The 18637-nt window shown below is 37.7% G+C and overlaps 1 protein-coding gene across 2 annotated transcripts in view; it reads right to left on the minus strand.

Annotated features, from left to right (window-relative positions):
- Positions 1-3543: 3543 nt before the first annotated feature.
- Positions 3544-18637, minus strand: part of ITGB8 (integrin subunit beta 8) — a 69296-nt gene continuing 54202 nt past the window's right edge. For both annotated transcript variants that reach the window (XM_043541097.1, XM_007069512.4), the window contains 5 exons: positions 15182-15587; positions 11403-11628; positions 8980-9083; positions 7344-7507; positions 3544-7252 (listed from right to left, as the gene is read on the minus strand). In XM_043541097.1, the coding sequence (XP_043397032.1) occupies positions 7130-7252; positions 7344-7507; positions 8980-9083; positions 11403-11628; positions 15182-15587 (1023 nt within the window). In that variant the 3' untranslated portion in view covers positions 3544-7129. The remainder of the gene's footprint in view (positions 7253-7343; positions 7508-8979; positions 9084-11402; positions 11629-15181; positions 15588-18637) is intronic.

Raw genomic sequence — 18637 nt, forward strand, 5'->3', positions numbered from 1 at the left:
CAGCAGCCCTTACTTGAATGCTAATCCTTGTCCCGGCACAGTTGTGCTATTTTCAATTAAGCAAAAACAGTTCTTGCCAGAATTAGCAATTTATGGTCATGATGAAAGAATCAAAACAGACCTAAAAAGGTTAATTTTGGTGATGTCACATCATGGGCAAGTTTTGAAAACAGCTCTGCTCATTTAGACTTTCTTGGCCTCGTCGGTCTCTATAGTTGATCAGGTATGTTCTTAAAGCATAGACGTCCTTTTCATGTCGACGGTTTGGCATAGATTTTTGTAGGGAAACTATTATGACCAGAATCAACACAAGAACAAAGTGCATGTCCCTTTCACAATTTACAGACACTATTTTGACCAGTGTTAGTAAAGCAGCATAACTGTGTCCTATGAAGGTACAGATGTATGCTCAAAAGTACACCCCCATTCCAAGCCCACCCCAACAAGCCAATTTTTACCCAGAATAGGAACAATCTGTAGAGAGAGGGAGGAGGGATATTTTTAGCCACGTATTAATATTCAGATCATGCCTTCATGCCCTTAGCTATGCTATGTTACACTCCTCTGAGGCTCAGAGACAGTTTACTAAGTAGCGTCTCAGCAACGGTTCAAAGGGCATGTCTACACTGCATCTGCTAGCGAGCTTCCCAGCCCAGGTCCCAGACTTGTGCCAGTGGAGCTCATGTTAGTGCTCTAAAAATACATGTGTAGACCTTGCAGCTCAGGCTGGAACTCAGGCTCTGCAACCTCAAAGCACTGTCTACAAAGCTATTTTTAGAGCACAAGCAGGAGCGCGGCTAGCACAAGTCAGGAAGGCTCACTTCCAGATGCAGCATAGACATGCCCAAAGGGGCCTGAATTCAGGGAGTCAGATACTGTTCCAACATACTCAATGCTGCCCAATTGTTTGCTGATAAATTCCTAGCTACACTATCAGACAGAGTTCTGGACCATCATGTGCTTTCATATGTTTACCTAAACCTATAATCATGCTTCTTGAGATTTTGGTCCAGCACTCTTTATACAGTCCTATTCCATCATAGATCAATTCTAAGCAAACTCCTCTTTCCTTAACATAGTCCTACAGACTAACGAACTACCTTTATATTCCTAGACGAAGCATTATAGTGAGGATAACAAATATTTTTTTACAGCATCAGTGATAAAATACGAGTGTATTACAAAACATGACACTCCACAGGGATGAAATACTGCTTTTTTATTTTATTTTTTTTAGAGAGCAAGTACAATAACGTTGCATTAACTTAATGCTATGTCATAGCTGTTAAAGCTCTGATAGAAAAATAAACATCTCACAGTACACTACAGTGTCAATTCATTAATAAATATAATCAAAATAGAAGTTAGTAGTCAACTGAAATGAATAACCAGCTAAAAAAGTATATTATTTTAAACAAAACAGTCAGAACGTTTTCGAGACAAATTTAAGTAGTGATTCATTTAAAAAATGTCCTTTCAAGCTGGAAATGAACAATAAGAGTTACACATCTATTAAAAACCTGCTTCCCTTCCTAACATTTTCTATGTATCAAACTTTTTAAATCTAAAGAATCATTATATATTCACATACTTTCTTTTTACAAAAGGCAGCACATTAAACATGAAGATAACCCCCATATTATATTATTAGTAATTGTATCACTACTTTGCTAAATGAGACACTTTAAAGTAGTTTTATTTTTTTAAAACAGTAGTAGTAAGCGTGAAATAGATCTCAGCACAGTGAATGTGTCTAAAACTAATGTGCTTGCAAACAGGAAAAAAAGGTAGGTAGCTGGGGTGAAGCCGTGGCCCCAGTGAAAACTCCCATTGACTTGAAAGGGGACAGGATTTCAACTCACATCAACACATGCCAGACATTTTACTCATTTTTTCCTAACTACGTACCTTGTTTCAAGAGCGTGCAACAGGAAAAAAAACAAAAAACAAAAAAAAACAAAAACAAAGAGGAAATGCTAGCTGAAGAGGAATTTCTAAAGCAAAAGAATTTCCTGGACATTTATTTTCAGAAAGAATCATCTTGAACAACATTAAAAACATACTGGGCTCTAATTCTAAACTGGCTCACACTCCGTGCAACTGCACTGATTTGTCCCATTATATACAAACTATTCCTGCTGGGCAATTTTAACCTATTGCTGACATCAATGTACAGTACACTCAAATTTCCCTTGACTTCTATCAGAGTTCTGGGTACAGAGCAATAGGTAAAAACAATAACATTCTTCCTAACTACTGCTTCATTATTGTTTACCATGTAAGTCTTATTTTTTATATTCCAAATGCATGGCATAAACACTATGGAGACATTTCATTTCTAATTTGATTGGACAGTTTGCGTTTCATTCAGCACTGATTGATATAGTTCAGTGAATCAATAAAATTTCTTGCTCCACACCTTGGCATTTCCAACTAAAAATAAGAGCAGATGTTTTCTTTCAGAAGTGCATTTTTCTAACTGTGAACTGTACTGCTTACTTAGGGCCTGCTCCAAAGCCCACTGAAGTCAATGAAAACATTTCCACTGACTTTAATGGGCTTCAGTTGCGGCTCATAGAGTCCAGTCCTACAACCCTACCTCAAGTAGTCCCTCTTTGTCAGTTGTCAACATTGCCCTTTGTGTTTACATTAGAGAACAGGGTTAGGTACAGGGGTGCAAACAGCCTCCTCATCTATGCAGGGGCTGGACACAAATGGCCCTTACACTCTACTATGCACAAGGAATACCTTGTGAATGCCTCTTCCAGTCGAGACTCTTCCAAGTATATGGGAAGGAGCATGGTTTCCTGCACTGGCTAGTAGAACAGGTTGGGCACAGAGGATGGATACTGTACTCTTCTTAAGGACTACACACAAACCTCACTCCCCAAAGCTCTTGGATGCATTCTGCCTGCTTTAGACACTGTGCCTTGTCAAGTTCCTGCTAAGGCAGTACATTTTTGCACATCCCTCAACCCCGAGCTGTGCCTTAAAGGGCATCATAAAACCCAACGTGGCTAACAGGAAGAGTAGGTGTTGCCTGAAAGTAAGTTTCACAGGTTCACTGCCATAGTTAGCAACACAGTCACAATCACACACATATGGGAAAAAACTAATTCCCTAGTGTGACTTGAGACAACAAGGGTATCATAATATTTTACCAGCTACAGAAAATTATTTCTTCTCATACAATACAAAACCATACTTTACATAGGAGATTTTCGAGCCATCACACTGAAAAAAATTAATACAATTCAAATAACTGATAACACATTAAGAATGGCTAGACAAATGCAGTTTCTTTTTAAGGTCTCCTTTAAACACCGCTTGTGAATATATGGGAGTATTTCAATCTGGCGAAATGAAAATTCCACATACATCATGTGCACATTTTCAAAATGAACAAACCATTTCCCCATACTCATTTGTGACACTATAATAAATGTATTCATAAATCTTGGAAGTAATTCATAGAATTACAGTGACTCAGTGTCAGTGTTTTTTTAAAATCAGAAGTAATGTGCACATTTTTTACTGCATAAGCATCTGTCCTTTCTAAAATATACGCGAACAAGTAGTTAGAGATGAATAGGCTTCAGCCCTCTCTATGCTCAAGTGTCTAGTTTAGAATTAGACTAATTAAACCATTCATACAGATGTTTAAACAAAGACCAACAATTTTTCTGCAGATGCTCATGTAAAGATTGTGCTTATGGGGCATAAAATAAAACAAATAAAATAAAAAAATCCCCAAATGACCAGTTAACAATACAAATCTAGTACCTGTGTGTATTTCTTTAATGAAGTGTTCCATATTTTGGAGCTGGCCTACTGTCAAATTATTTGAAATTTGTTTCATTTTTCAGTGGGCTTACCTTTCTCTCATAAGCCTGTAGTGACTTTTGTTGAGGCCAAATTTTATATTTTTTGTTTGGAGGGAACACCTTAGAGACACAATATAAAGAGAAGAAATCATGATATGAACTATGTAGAACTATCTTGTTTCCAATAGCTCACACAGTAACTGCTACACAAAGCACAACCACAGTACCGTAAGTGCTGATCAAATTTCTTGTGAATTATGGGGTAAGTGCTTTCTCATTTAAGGTTATGTGCAAATGGGAGCACAGATCCCCACCTTTGTGAGGCATTTGTTGGGTCATTCCTCCTCTGCACCATCCCTTCTGAAAAGCAGGGCCAGTGGCCGAGGGGAACAGCTGGCAGGCAAAGCCACAGTTTCTCATGCATGGCAGCCATCCATGAGAATCAGGCACCGTCTTGAGGATCTCGTTCTGCCTGACCTCCCAACAGGCCTTCTAAAGATTAGCTCTTGGCCGTCTGCATTGCTAGCAGCTAATTCTTTGTCAGTAGCCCACTCGTAACCTCCACCATGGTACCTTAACACAGTGGAAGGGGGAGTTACAACTACTCAAGACAGCAGCAGCTTACAATGAAATTTATGTTGCAAAGTTCCACTGACTCGAGTGGAATATAATACATAGAGCAGCTGGTCTGATGGCAACATGCTGGCGATGCCCCCATTTGAGTAGAGCCGCAGTTCCAACAAAGTGCAACAGGAGGAGAAAAACAGCTATAGGATGTATTTTGGAGGTAGGGAGGAGATGTTACCATAAAGACCTCTTTCTCTCCTGTATGTGAAGTCCCCAACTCCACTTGTGTTCCATAATTTGACACTTGTGAACAATGAAGAGAAGTTATTTTAAACAATTATAAGTTATTTTTACCAAATATATCACTTAACTATATGTTGTCTTAAGGGCTATTACGCTTCATTCCAAGAGAATTAGGTTAAAAATCATATTCCATTATTTAAAGAATAGGTTCACATCTTTTGTGAAGCACATGAAATCTTTCAATTAAATAAACAGTTACTGATATCCAGACTGTACCCTGTTTCCTCCTCTCTTTAACAATTTATGACCGGAGCAATATTAAGTATGCTCATTTCTCATGGGCCTTTATGCTGTTCCCTGTAAAGTCAATGGTAATCATCCCATTAACTTTCACAGGAGGAGGACTGAGTCCCACACTGTGCAGTATAAAGAAAAATAATTCAAGTTAAATACAGTATAAAGTTTAAATGACTCAATGCCATATACTTTTCAATAATCTATAATTAACAAATAAAAATGAAGGTTATCATGAACACAAATAAAATCAGTGTAATGTATTCCAATTTCTAGTGAGACATTTTTAAGCTGTCTGAACTGAAGTTCAGATACGACTGTGATGTGTGACATAGAAATACTTAACAGAGGAGTTTAAAAGGTGCCTTATTAGGGGGAAGTATGTAGTGACTACCACTGATATCTAGAGCTGTTAGAACAACGACAATGGACATTTTGAGCCATTGTCTTTGTAGGATTTTTTTTTCCAAACTTCCATTTGATCAGTGTATTAGGGAATGCTCTCTGTGAAACAAAATCCATAAAGCTGATTATCTATTCCAAATCCTGCATTCCTTTCACATGCACATCTCTCACAGATTTCAGTGGAACTTACTTGTACAGAAGGAATGCAGAATTGGGAGAATTCATATTTCTCGTTTCTTATAAGTACCTCAACAATGTCTATTCTGCTTTTTTTTTAAATAAAGACTTTCCCCCCTTTGTTTCAGTGAAACAAATATTCTCTGCAATAGGCACAGATTAGTATTGAATATCAGTATTTAGCACTGATAACATACATCATCTCAGAAAATTTTTTGCCAACTAAATTTTAGTGCATATTTCAAAGAGGGTTACCAGGACTTCCTAACTTTACGACAATGTAAAACAAGCCATTCTGACTACTGGCTGTGCACTTTATATGGCATATAGCAACAAGACGACAGCCTCCATTGTTGCAGAGTTTGTTTTATGGAGAAGCGGAGTGTCTTTGCACAATTTATTCTGTGTTACAAATTCTGCCCTCAGAAGCATCCATATTGGTCCCATTGAATCTAGGAAGGATCTTGCAGACTTCTGAATGCAGAATTTGAATCTACATTAGTCAATTCAACTAGTTCTCATGGGAAAATTCCTCTCCTTTTTTCTGTATTCTTTTTCTTCTTCTGAAGTTGACACCTTCACATCCTACTGGATACATATCCCAGTGAACAGCAACAACAATTTAGGTGGTTAAATAAAGGATTCATGCAAACTGATTCTCTCAGCTAAAAAGTAGCAGATGTGGAAAAATCAGGCATATCAAATATTTAACAAGAAGAGAGCCCTTATCTGGCAAAACACTGAAATGTAACTAGCAGACCAAATACAGCCCTGGTGTAACTTAACTGTCTTCAATGCAGCTCCTCTTGCCAACCCCAGAGCTGAATTTAGCCAGAGTATTCCAGTCAGCTAAAACAAAAAACAAAACCACACAACAACAACTCTCCCCTTCCCCTTTTTATACTGACTCAATTTTCACATATCTTAATATATATATATAAAAGCCTCTATTTTGGAACAAAGGGAATACTAAAATGTATACACTTTATCACATATGAAGAATAAACCCTGTTTAAGTGACATTATAATCTGTAGATTTTTTAAAATACCAGTAGTAACTAAGCACTCATTAATCCAGTTATTTTTGATAAGTAACTATAAGAAGATAAACTGATGTCAAAGCAGACAAGATCAGTGGAACTTTGAAAGGAAAACCAAAGAAGTTTTAAGAAGTATCATTTTTACATGTACAAGTACTCCAATAGCTCCATCTATTGCCATAATGTACAGGAATGTTAATATTTTAATCACAGTTTTGCCCATTCCCACAGCGCACATCAATACAAGCTACATGTAAAGTGAGATCAGTGCTTTGTCACCCCTGTTCATATCTACATTCTATGCATAACTGAATAAATTATTTTACATTAAAGTGCTACACCAACACTAATGGTCTTGAACAGTAGTAATGCACATTTCTCTTTCATAAAATACAGCAGCCATAACTTCAAACATAGTCACATTACGTGACTATGCTTACATGTTGGTTTGTTACAGTATTCAAAAAATGCACGCCACAAAAACAAACAGTATCAGTCAAGACTCTTACACAATAAAAAATAAAATAGCTTTTTTAAAATTAGAAAATGATGGAAATAGAGATTTGCAGAAAACAGTCTTCAGAACTCGCACTTGTACGTTTCATTTAATCGTAACTTGCTGATGTCGATATTTATTTCTTCTGGTTTGTCACGTCTGTATGTTACTGTTCTCGTACAAACAGTAGGCAAAAACATCTTGTCCTTGAAGGAGAAGATACAGTTTATCAACAAATAGCTAACACTTATATGCAAGCAAAAAATGTACTGAATATGATTTTCTCTAATCAATTACCTTCTTTGTTGCAGATGCTCTGTAATCTGAGGAAGATTTAACTTTATTGCTATTCCACTGTAGAATTATCTGCCTGATGATAAGTACATTAAGCAACCCAATCAGAAATGTAACTATAAAGATTATGAAAAAGATTCTAAAGTAGCTTGAGTCAGAGAAACATTCTGCAATAAAAGGAAAACAAGAGTGTAAAACCTAAAATATTGATAAGGGCCATCCATTAAACAAGTTTGAATTTAACACTGCACATTAATTTAGCATAGCTTCACTAAACCAAATTCCTAAAATAACCCCAAATGATTTTACATGTGAGAGTATTTAATGAAGAATGAATAATTATTCAGATTGCCATATGCAAACTATTTTTAAAATAACTTTAGCAGGAAAAAAATTCCAATTAGGAAGATCCAGATATATAGTCACAATTTTTTTTATTCTTTAATGTTACAGTAGCACCTAGAGGTCCCAACTGAAATCAGGACTCCATTGTGTTAGGTACCATAAAACAGAGTAACAGATAGTCTCTGCCCCAGACAAGACAGACAAAGGGTGGAAGGTAAAACTCAGGCTGGTCACTTTCCCTCCTGCTCAGTAGTAAAGTCGGGAATAGAACCCAGATCTCCTGACTCCCAGGCCTATGCACTGCACCAACCTGCTTCTCTCAATAGTCTTGGCCTCTAATGGTTTTAAAAATCGACAGATCCTTCTTATAAGTCCCAAATAGAATCACTGTCACTTTTATATGCCTCTTTAAAACAAAATGTCTACGTAAAGCTATTAACTGACAAAAAGTGATTACATATATGTAATTTTCTTTGCAGTTTGGGCCCTGTCACGTGAATGGGCTTTGGATGTGTTTATTAATAGAGAAAGACTTTTACACACCCTCATTACTTTACAGCTGTGTACACTTAAAGACACATTAAAATGTTTCATTGAGCTATGCGTTCTATTTCATTTGTTCAGCTCTCGTAATGTGAAATAATGTAAACATATGAGTAGTAGTAAAACAGATGGATACCATAATAGATTTCTGTAAATCTTTCTTTAAACATTACTGAGGCAGGATTCACTATTGGATGCAACTTCTCAAGGATCTGGGAAATCTGATTTAGCAATGCTTGCCAATCACATTTCCTGTTATTATTTATCTTTCATTTCCCCTGAAGCAAAACATAAACTTTCTTCAAACAATCACAATCTACTTCTGAAGGAGAATATAAATGCTAACTAGAGCAAGGAATGTTATTACAGAAATATCTGTGCATCAGTGCCAAGTGTTAAATACATCATTCATATGAATATTTAAGCAGGACGATATCAGATTTAATTTTGTTACAAAATAACACGTCAAGATGTACCGCATTTTGCAGGGCTGTGGAAGGCATAGGGGAAGGGAAGAGTGGAGTCTTTTTTACAATTAAGTATTAACTGTTAACTAAGGGGAAAAATTTATCCCAATGCCTATACCAAATCCTATACATAACTTACACTCAATTTTAAAGATTTAAATGGTTCTTAAGTGATGCCTAGTGTGTTGTGTGGGTCCTCTACAGTGAGGGTGAATTTCACTATGAATTTTGATTGTTTTCACACTTTTATTAAAGTGATTAGGCAAAGCTAGGTTTTTACATACCTGATGCTGGATCAATATAATGCACCATATAAGCACATGAGGTTTTGCACTGGTCATGTGTAGTTTGTGATGCATTGTTAGAATAATGGCATTGAACACAATTCCTGAAAATGAACATATAAATATAGCACTTTACTGCATTTTCCTTAAACGATTAAATCAACAGAATAATTAGTGTGTTCAAATAATGTTCTCTTGCTGCTAGAAAAATACAGAAGCATTTATTTATTAACTTTGAGACATGCTGTCTCTCTCTTGCAATATTTTAACCCATTGTTATTTGCAGTGTTGTTGTAGCCGAGTTGATCCCAGGGTATTAGAGAGACAAGGTGGGGGAGGTGATATCTTTTATTGGGCCAACTTCTGGTGGTGAAAAAGACAAGCTTTCAAGCTACATAGAGCTAATAGAGTGACCAGAAGAAGAGCTTTGTGTAGCTTGAAAGCTTGTCTATTTCACCAACAGGTCCAATAAAAGATATTACCGCACTCACCTTGTCTGTCTACTTTAGCCCAATGACATTTTTCAAAACTATTTGGTGAAAAGTAGTGAAGTAAAATAGTCAGATGCTGGCTCAAAGCCACCCTCCCCTGGCCCTGGACTACACCTTTCATGCTGTACATCTAAGGAGGTGCAACACAGAATCTACCTTGTGGTTTCTTTAGCTATCAGATCCACAAACTCAACGTGAGCTACTAAAACAAAGGTGGGTTCTTTCCTTTCATGCATTATCAATAGTAGTAACGATCCTGCGGCCCACTTATTCCCCCTTACACCACATTTTCACTGTTTTCAATGGGAGGCACAGGAATAATTAAAGGGAAACATTTAGCCTTGCAAACGGAATTCTTTTGATGCTACATTAGGAAGAATAGATATGAGCACCTTCTCTGCGCAGGGCTGGGTCTGCATTGCCTACAGAAGTAAAGTAGCAAACACCTTACTGTTGTCACTAAATGTCAACAGATCAGACTCTGAATACAAACAGGGAGTAGGTAATGCCATTTTTACTACTACTTTGAGAGTAGAACTGAACTTTAAATGACTACAGAAGACAAACATCAGTAATGTTACTACAAAAATGCAATTGACTTTTTAATTAAGTTGAGATAGATTGTTCAAAGGCATGGGCACTAACTCCCTTTGACTTTCAGATATAACCCAGATAGTCTATTTTCACATCATTCTGCCAAGTCTTAGCATTCACCTTTTCAGACATGGTCTGGGGTTTACCTCCAACAGCATGTACACTAAACAGCTCAGAATTCAATTGATGAATATCAATTCTTTCTATTTTTACTGTTTTCTTTTTTAGATGAAGGGTTAAATTGCCCACAATGGGGATTGCAGAAAGATGCAACATTCCAGCAGGAGCTTTTGGAAGCAGCGTGCCTGAGAGACACATGGCTAAGGCCTGATCTACATGAGAAAATTAGGCTGGCATAAGTATGTTGCTCAGGGGTGTGAAAACTCCACACTCCTGAGTAGCATAGTTTAGTTGACCTAAATGCCTGCACAGACAGCACTAAGTTGACAGAACAATTCTGTCGACCTAGCTACCGCTTCTCAGGGAGGTGGATTACCTACACTGATGGGAGAATCCCTCTCATCAGTGTAAGTCGTGTCTGCAGCTGTGTTGCTGTAGTGTTTTGACTGTAGACAAGCCCTTTGTCTCCAGGCTCATTCTTCCTTGTCTTATTTGGGGAGAGAGCACAAGGACAGGGTTGTGACTAATCTCTCTACAAGAGTAAGCATTGCAACAGGATTGATCCCTTTCTACCTCTTTGCACATGGGAGCAGAACTAGTCACCCTAAGTATTCATCTTTAAAATTCAAAGCTGCACTTCCTCCCCAGCCAGCCCCTGTAGATGATGTATTTAGAACCAAATTAATGAATATACTACCCTCCTTTATTACTCTGTTCCCAAAACAACAGTGTTCCCTTAACCACTTATGAATAGCCTTGTTTTCATTGGCAGGAATGTTATTTTTTATGTTTTAACCTTTTTGATAAAGGGATAGCGATCTGTGTAGCAATACCACTTTCAGACCATCTTTAAATTATTCCAGCTTAGTAATAATGCAGTGGGAAAACATGTTGCCATGATAATCCTGTATTAATGGAGAAATATATAAAACAACCATCTTGACTACAGTTAATGGGATACTGTTTTTTGTTTGTTTGTTTTTTTTACTTGTAGTAAGTTTCAGTGCATTGCATGTGGATCTGAGCATGTCACCATGAATACCTTAGCTGCAGATGAACTGTACAGTCCGAGCCTTAATTTGAGACTCAAAGCTTCATGTTTAAGTAAGGTTACATTGAGAGTAAAATTCTAATATCTACAGCATCTGAATGTGAATGTTCTGGGAGAGGACAACACAACATTAAAAATGGAAATTAAGTCAAGTATTAGAAACATACCTGTTTTCGTCACAGGCATTGTTACAAGTAGGGCAATATTCACAAAACCGGCCAAAACTCCTTGGATCAGTACACTCGCATTTTCCACATATGCATGCTCCTCTTCCACTGCAAATCTGGCCTTTGGAATTTATGCAATGTTCTGCTGTCAATGATGAACATTGACAGCGGTCACCTTCCCAGCCATGAAAGCATTTACATTTACCAACTTCACATTCACCATTGCCTGCAACATCAGAGAGTATATAAGTGTTGAGTTAAACCATCTGCCTTAGTAAGTGCATGTCTTGGATCAAGCATATTCAAAATTCTTAGCATTCTCTAGATTTCTCAGAATCGGAAACGATTAGAGTTAAATTTAGAAGTGTGAAATCCCTATTCAAGTTAAGAATAGAAGATTTTAATAAGCAACTATATATGGCAGTTGTTTCTATTTCAAATATGTCACCTTAGTTTTCCCTTATTAAAAAGACTCATGAGTATGCCAGATATTTAGACAGTTTGTTTAATAACTCACTAAGGAGGACCTTTACAACACTCCATTTTCAAACCATGCAGATAGCTTACTTAGATGGCCGATATACTGACACGGAGAAACATAATTGTCGCTGTCCACGCAGCTCAGGGTAAGAGGAAGATCTATCCCATTATTTAATAGGTTGTATTGCCATTTGAGGTCAAAATGGCTTTCTGTGTTTTTGTCTCTGATGCCTTTTTCTATGATCTCTCAGAAATGAATGCGTTAGAATGGAAAAAAGTAAGTTAACCTAAGCACCTGTTTTGCTCATAACTTACTGAAATTTTCACCTTTCAGGCTGAAATTTCCCCAGCATGATATATACCTACCTTTTGGGGGGGAATCTGAAAAAAAGCAGTTACACTGTTCTCATCATACAATGTTATTCTGAAATTTTCTAAACAGGTCTCACATTAAAGCAGATAGAGTTAAAAAGGGCACATCTAGAAAGGAGATAGTTTTTAAGGATGAAAAACTCATTTTAGTGCTTTAGTGAAATATGGTTTGATTTGGCCAAGCTCTAAAGGTTTGAAAAAAATTATGTACGAATGGTAGTTTGTTTTTGTTTTTAAAGACAGGACTATAACAACCATCTCCTAGTGTTCTGAATCGAAGAGGGCTGTATCTAATTTAGAACCACAGTAACAACACCACCACCACCACCACCACATGTAATGAGCTCTGCTTCATTCAATGGGAATTTAAGCATACATTCTAAAGGAGTCAAGGGCTATACAGAAGCCCTTACATCCTTTAAAGTTTTCTGTGTGAAATGTCGGGAGCCTGAGACAGCTAAAAATGTGTGCAGACAAGTTTTCCATGTTGCAGACACTTATATAGTTTCACTTTTGACATATGGTAGTGTCTATTTCCCCCCCCATACACCCTAAATGTGACTAAAGATACTTTTAAACTTTGCATTTTCGGGGGAGGGAAGAAGACCACAGGCATATATTATATGCTAATATATAAAGCATATGTTAAAAAAACAGTAAAGCTGCAAAGTTCGGCATTCAAAAATCAGGAAAAGTGAACCTTAACTCCCTCCCCTTCTGCATATGCATTACAATACTGTAATTATTTAAATGATCACACAGTATTATTTGCAAAAAGAAAAGGAGGACTTGTGGCACCTTAGAGACTAACAAATTTATTTGAGCATAAGCTTTCATGAGCTACGGCTCACTTCATCGGATACTTCATAAGCTCATGAAAGCTTATGCTCAAATAAATTTGTTAGTCTCTAAGGTGCCAAAAGTCCTCCTTTTCTTTTTGCGAATACAGACTAACACGGCTGCTACTCTGAAACCTGACAGTATTATTTCTACTTCATCTGAGCAAAGTTATGTTCATAGTTACTGTGATGAACTGGGAACATGTATTTTTATGAATATATTATTAGTCTGTTTTCTTGTTCTGTTTTGTATTGCTGCCTAACTGAATGCACACAGCTATATCAAAGGAGGCTGTGAAGAAGCTGTTACAGAACTGAACAGGAAAGGTAAAACAATGACACAGGTAAGACATGCTCTCAGGTATCTTGGTTTTCTTCCATGGAATTAATATAACGGGTGGGCCCTCCAGCTAGCGGCAGACTTTGCGTGGCTGGCTCCATTCAGGTTAGGATGTTTTACTGTTCCCAAGACTAACCCTGGGATCAAAAGAGATCCTAAAAGATCAAAAGACCAGGAATGCTTTAAAAAGTGCCCCTGGAAAAGGAGGGTTTTTTTGGGGGGAGAGAAAAGGGGTCAGCTGAGAGAGGCAGCCCTGGGTGTGTCAGGAAAAAGCTGACAGGCTGTGAGGTCTCCAGTGAAGAAGGCTGTAAGCAGCATAGGCTGGTTTTCCCAACTCAGAGATGGGGAATAAGCCATACCAACCTGAGCACCGGATAGAAATGTTAAGCTTAGGTAAGGGAACTTATGTGTAGGTCAGTTATTTTAAATGTACTTCTCTAAGCACTGTGTACCTGTTGGGCAAAATAAAACATGCTTCGGTTTCTATATCATTGCAAATGTAGGCTGTCACAGGCGCCCAGAGAAAAAAAATCTTGCAGGTGCCAAGCTCACTGAACTTGCTAAATAATATGGCTGGCAACCAGGGAAGTAACCCAGAAACTCAGCTGGAGAGTGGTTGGATTGCAAGATCTCATCCCAAAGAGAAGTGGATGCCTGACACTTGAAAGGGGTGCACTCTCAAGGGACTGGAAAAGGGTCTCAGCGTGGGCAGCCTACTCGGGTACTGCAACAATTACAGTAGCGTTAAACCAGAATAACTCTACTGAAGTCAGAGCAGTTGTTCTAAATTTGCACTACTGTAACTGTGACCTAAGTTTGACCATCAGTCCACAGGTTGGGCACTATACAGTGAAGTGAAATTAAATACATGGATGCATTTCGTTAAACAGTGAGGACTACAAAACAGATATTTACAGATTAAGTTATGTTAAAATAAAAAATTAAAATAAAAATTTAAATTTATTTCCATTGAGAAAAAGAAAATAATTTTGGCTGACCGATGCTAATGGTACTGTCTGCCTCTTTGCTTCTGTTATAATGGTGTTTTGGCATTCATGTCACACTCCTGCCTCAGGCAAAATTTTCATTTTCACACTTCTTTGCGAACAGAATTTCACCCCAAGAATGGAATGAAGGCCTAAAGTACCAAATCAAGAGCTTATTTGGTTTCAAACTGCTCACACTGTCCTGTTTTTGGCTTGGTTGTTCTGAGCTACTTTAGTCTGTTAGCATATGAAATTGAAGATCAACCTAAGGTCTGATGGCATTAATTTGGGGTGACCTGTAGTTATACTATGTTATGCATTTGCATCTTCTTCAGAATCCATGTCATAATATAACCAGAGATGAGCCTGAGACACAAAATCAGATCCAGAAAGATATTTCCCAAAGTTTGGTGGTGTTTGCACGGACTCATATTTAAAAGCTGCTTCTCTTCTTTTATAGAAACAACAATACTGGTATCATGGATAAGCTATCTCCGGAAAAAAATGTGTAAGAGTTTAGTCTTGAAATTCTTGAATTTAGAGACTGTCTAAGTCCAGGGTTTTGGTTCAGACAATCTCAAAAGTGTAGGAGATTTTGAGTTTCAGTCACCAGAGCTACAGACACTCTACCAGATTTTAAAAATAAATAAATTAACTTAATGAAATATTTAGTGTTTGACAACCATATTCATTATTGTTAGACTACATACTGTATATAAAACACATGGTTGAACAAAAACACACTTAAATTCTGTAGCTTACCAGCACACAGGTTTCCATGGTAATATGGGCAAGAAAAGTCATCCATTTCACAGTATTTGCCATACACTTTGCCCAGCTTGGTTTTGTGACAGAAACATCTTCCACCTATGCAGTCTCCTTGACCACTGCAGATGGGCTGGTCTGGGTGCAACTTACACCTCTCAGAAGGAAATGTATCTTCACTGGAACTACAGTTAGTGTCTTCACAATGGGTGCTTTCACCATCGAGAAAAGTTTCATCGACACATATTCTTTTGTGCCTCGCACTGTCCTCACACTGACAGGCACAGTTTTTATATATATTAATTATGGTGGTTTCATTGAAACCAATAGGTCTGATTATCACATATTTTCTTCCTCCAGTTGTACCACATCCTTTCATTGCAACCGAGACATTAAAAAGCACCTAAGACAAAAATAAATACTGCATTTATAATGTAGTAATTATTTCCTGTAAATTGTTTCAACATTCTATCATAAATTAAACAAGAAATCATACCACTTATAATACCTACCAAGCAATAAGACTGAAGACACAGTAGCAATTAGTGAATGCATCATATTTTAGTAATGACAAAAGTAACAAGCATAGTGAAACCCAATAGTACAAGACAAAAACAGCCTACATTTCATGTTGAAAAGACATTGTACATGATCTGCAGAATGCAGATTTAAAGAAAGGAATACAGAATTTGGAAAGGTAGCTGTTCTGTTTCTAACTTCTGATGATGATGTTAGAAATTTTCTTTTCTTGTTATTATTTACATTATGACAGCCCCTAGAAACCTCGATCATAATTGGGATTCTGCAGTGCAAGGCACCGTACAACGGACATGTCCCTGCCACAAAGAGTTTACAATATATGCCAATACAAATGTATCAACCTTTCAGAGTAGCCTAACATCAGTGAGTTAACATATCAGTAACCTTTGTGTCACTTTAAGATCTAAATAAAAGTATTTGTTTGAACAACATATACATGCATATTGCACTGTTAAGACTGTAACACCACTTACACTTTTTGGCACTTCACCAACACTAGCTCAGCAAATAAAACAAAGTTAAAATATTAAATATTTGAAGGTTCACTATGTAATCTGAATGATAACATATGTATGTTTCCTTTGGAGACCTGATCTGGCTTTTAGGACTTCTGCATGAATACCTTGGATTAGGCCATGAATGTCCTCTTCTACTTGGGGACTACATACACTTAGTTTCCAATATGCAAAATATGATACCACTGTGACCCTTAACACTGTGTGTTGCTGGCATCTTAATGAGTGCATGGGTAGGTTATTCCCTTTATGACTTATAAATGAGCAAGGAAAAAAATAAGGTTTGTAGACTGTACAGAGTGAGATCTTTCTGGCTGCCAACTCATTCCCGCTATCAGCAAACAGAAAGCAGGGACTCATCAAACCTTCTTCCACCGGACAAAAAGCCAGCTGGAGGGGATGATGGAGAAGACCATCTTCTAAGGAATCTTCAACAATATATCCCCACTACTTTCAAGTGGTTAGGCATGGGAAATACCTCCCTCCAACCCCCTGGATCTTATACAAATGTAACAAAAACAGCAACAAGAACCAGCCTGAAATCTGAGCCCAGAACACACCCAACTCTTGCCCTGTGATGAGAGAGGGCTACGGGAGCTCTTGGTGGCTATCTAGATTCTAGCAGGGGCAGGGGAAGGACAGACAGTCGCAGAACATAGAACTATAGAGAGCTAAAGGCAGTAGTAGTTCTGCAAATCACTTCTGCAGAGCTGTCCTTTTTTCTTCTGGTCCTTCTGTCATGGGATATCCATCTTCTTTGATATGCCAGCCCACTGATGAACTAAAACCCATGGCCTTTGGAAACTTTGAAGGCAGTAGATATTTTCCCATGGGTTGGGTCAACCGAGTATTAAAACCTTGACATTTCCATTGTCTTTTCCACTGGTAGGGTACTGCCTATGAAGGCAACCAGGCATGGGGGCCTCTTTTGAAAAGCTGCTCAGCCTGCTGATTGGAAAGGGAAAGCTCCCACCTGTGTTCATCAGAGCAGGAATATAAACGGAAAGAAGGGGTGGTAAAAGAATTAGGGAAGAAGGAAATGTTTTACTTCAGTCTTCTCCAGTCTAAGGAGGTAACTAGGTCTACAGACTTCTAAATCAAAGCCCAGATACAGAAAATAAGAAACGGACTATTATATTACACAAGAAGTTGGACTAAGTACAAGAAACTAAAACTGCTTATTTCTCCTTTTCTTCTCTCCCCCACACCTCTCTGACCCCCAGCTAAAGAAAGCCAGCCTTTGTTTGGCAGTTACCTCTATCTTGGGACCAGACTGAAGAAAGCCTCAGACCTGATTTGTATATGGGTAACAGAGGAGAAAGGCCGTGCCTCCAAGCAGCAGGACATGGTATATTGTCTTTCTCCCGTATTTTCTTGATGCATGACCCTAAACTCCTGGGACACCACTATACAACATTTGAAAGAGTATCGTGCTTTTAGGACACAGTATGAAGACCACCAAACATTATGACGAGCCTTACTAGAAAGACTAGCTGAAGTGCTTATACCCTGAAGAGGTCACAGAATCTTCCAAAGTTTTGTGTTTTGGTAGGAGGAGAAAGGAAGGAGGATTGTGCAATGAAAGGAATGTGAGAATTAAGGAAAAGCATTCTCCAAGTAAACAAATACTGAAAGGAAGATTTACTGTTAAGAAGTTAACCTCTTGAAGAAGGCTGATTTTCAGCTGCTGCTAAGTTTTGGACCACATTTGCTATCTTTTTTTTTTATTAAAAGGAAACAGATAAACATTTGTTTTTCTGTTCATTAGAAAACAGAACTATATTACAATGATACTATCTATGGCAAGCATAGGTGGGAACACTGTAGCTGAGCTTAAAGGAAAAAACTAGCAAGCCGATCTGGAACTAGTCATGCAAACAAAATCTACAAAAGCATAAACCATGGTGTAATTTCTAAATTTCACAGAGCAAATCCACTGATTTGTGACTGCACACATACATAGACATGAGTGACGTTAGCTAAGCTACATAAACTTGGTAAGAGGAATAGAACTCCTTGAACTTACACTCCAAAAAGCACAGACCTCTTTTTAATGAATTAAATAAATTGCTTTGCCAATTTAAGCAATGGAATAAAGATATAAATGCACGCACAAATAGAACCAATTACATCCACTAGAGGACAATGCTCCAGATGGACATAAATTGACCCTTTAATCTGATTTACACAATATAACCAATTACCAGGATCTCTGGGCATGTGTAGAAAACACAATTTTTAAGCAAAGAAGCAGAAAAAAAATGCCCCAAGCCATGGTCAAGCAGTTGTCAATCTGCCTCTAATGACTCTTCTCTTTTCCTTACATACCTTTAAGGCTCTTCAGCTGAAGAGACCTTTCATATAAAACATGAGCACATCCAATGGTGGGCTGTGGGGA

This window comes from Chelonia mydas, chromosome 2, assembly GCF_015237465.2.
Source record: "Chelonia mydas isolate rCheMyd1 chromosome 2, rCheMyd1.pri.v2, whole genome shotgun sequence".
Taxonomy (NCBI): Eukaryota; Metazoa; Chordata; order Testudines; family Cheloniidae; genus Chelonia; species Chelonia mydas.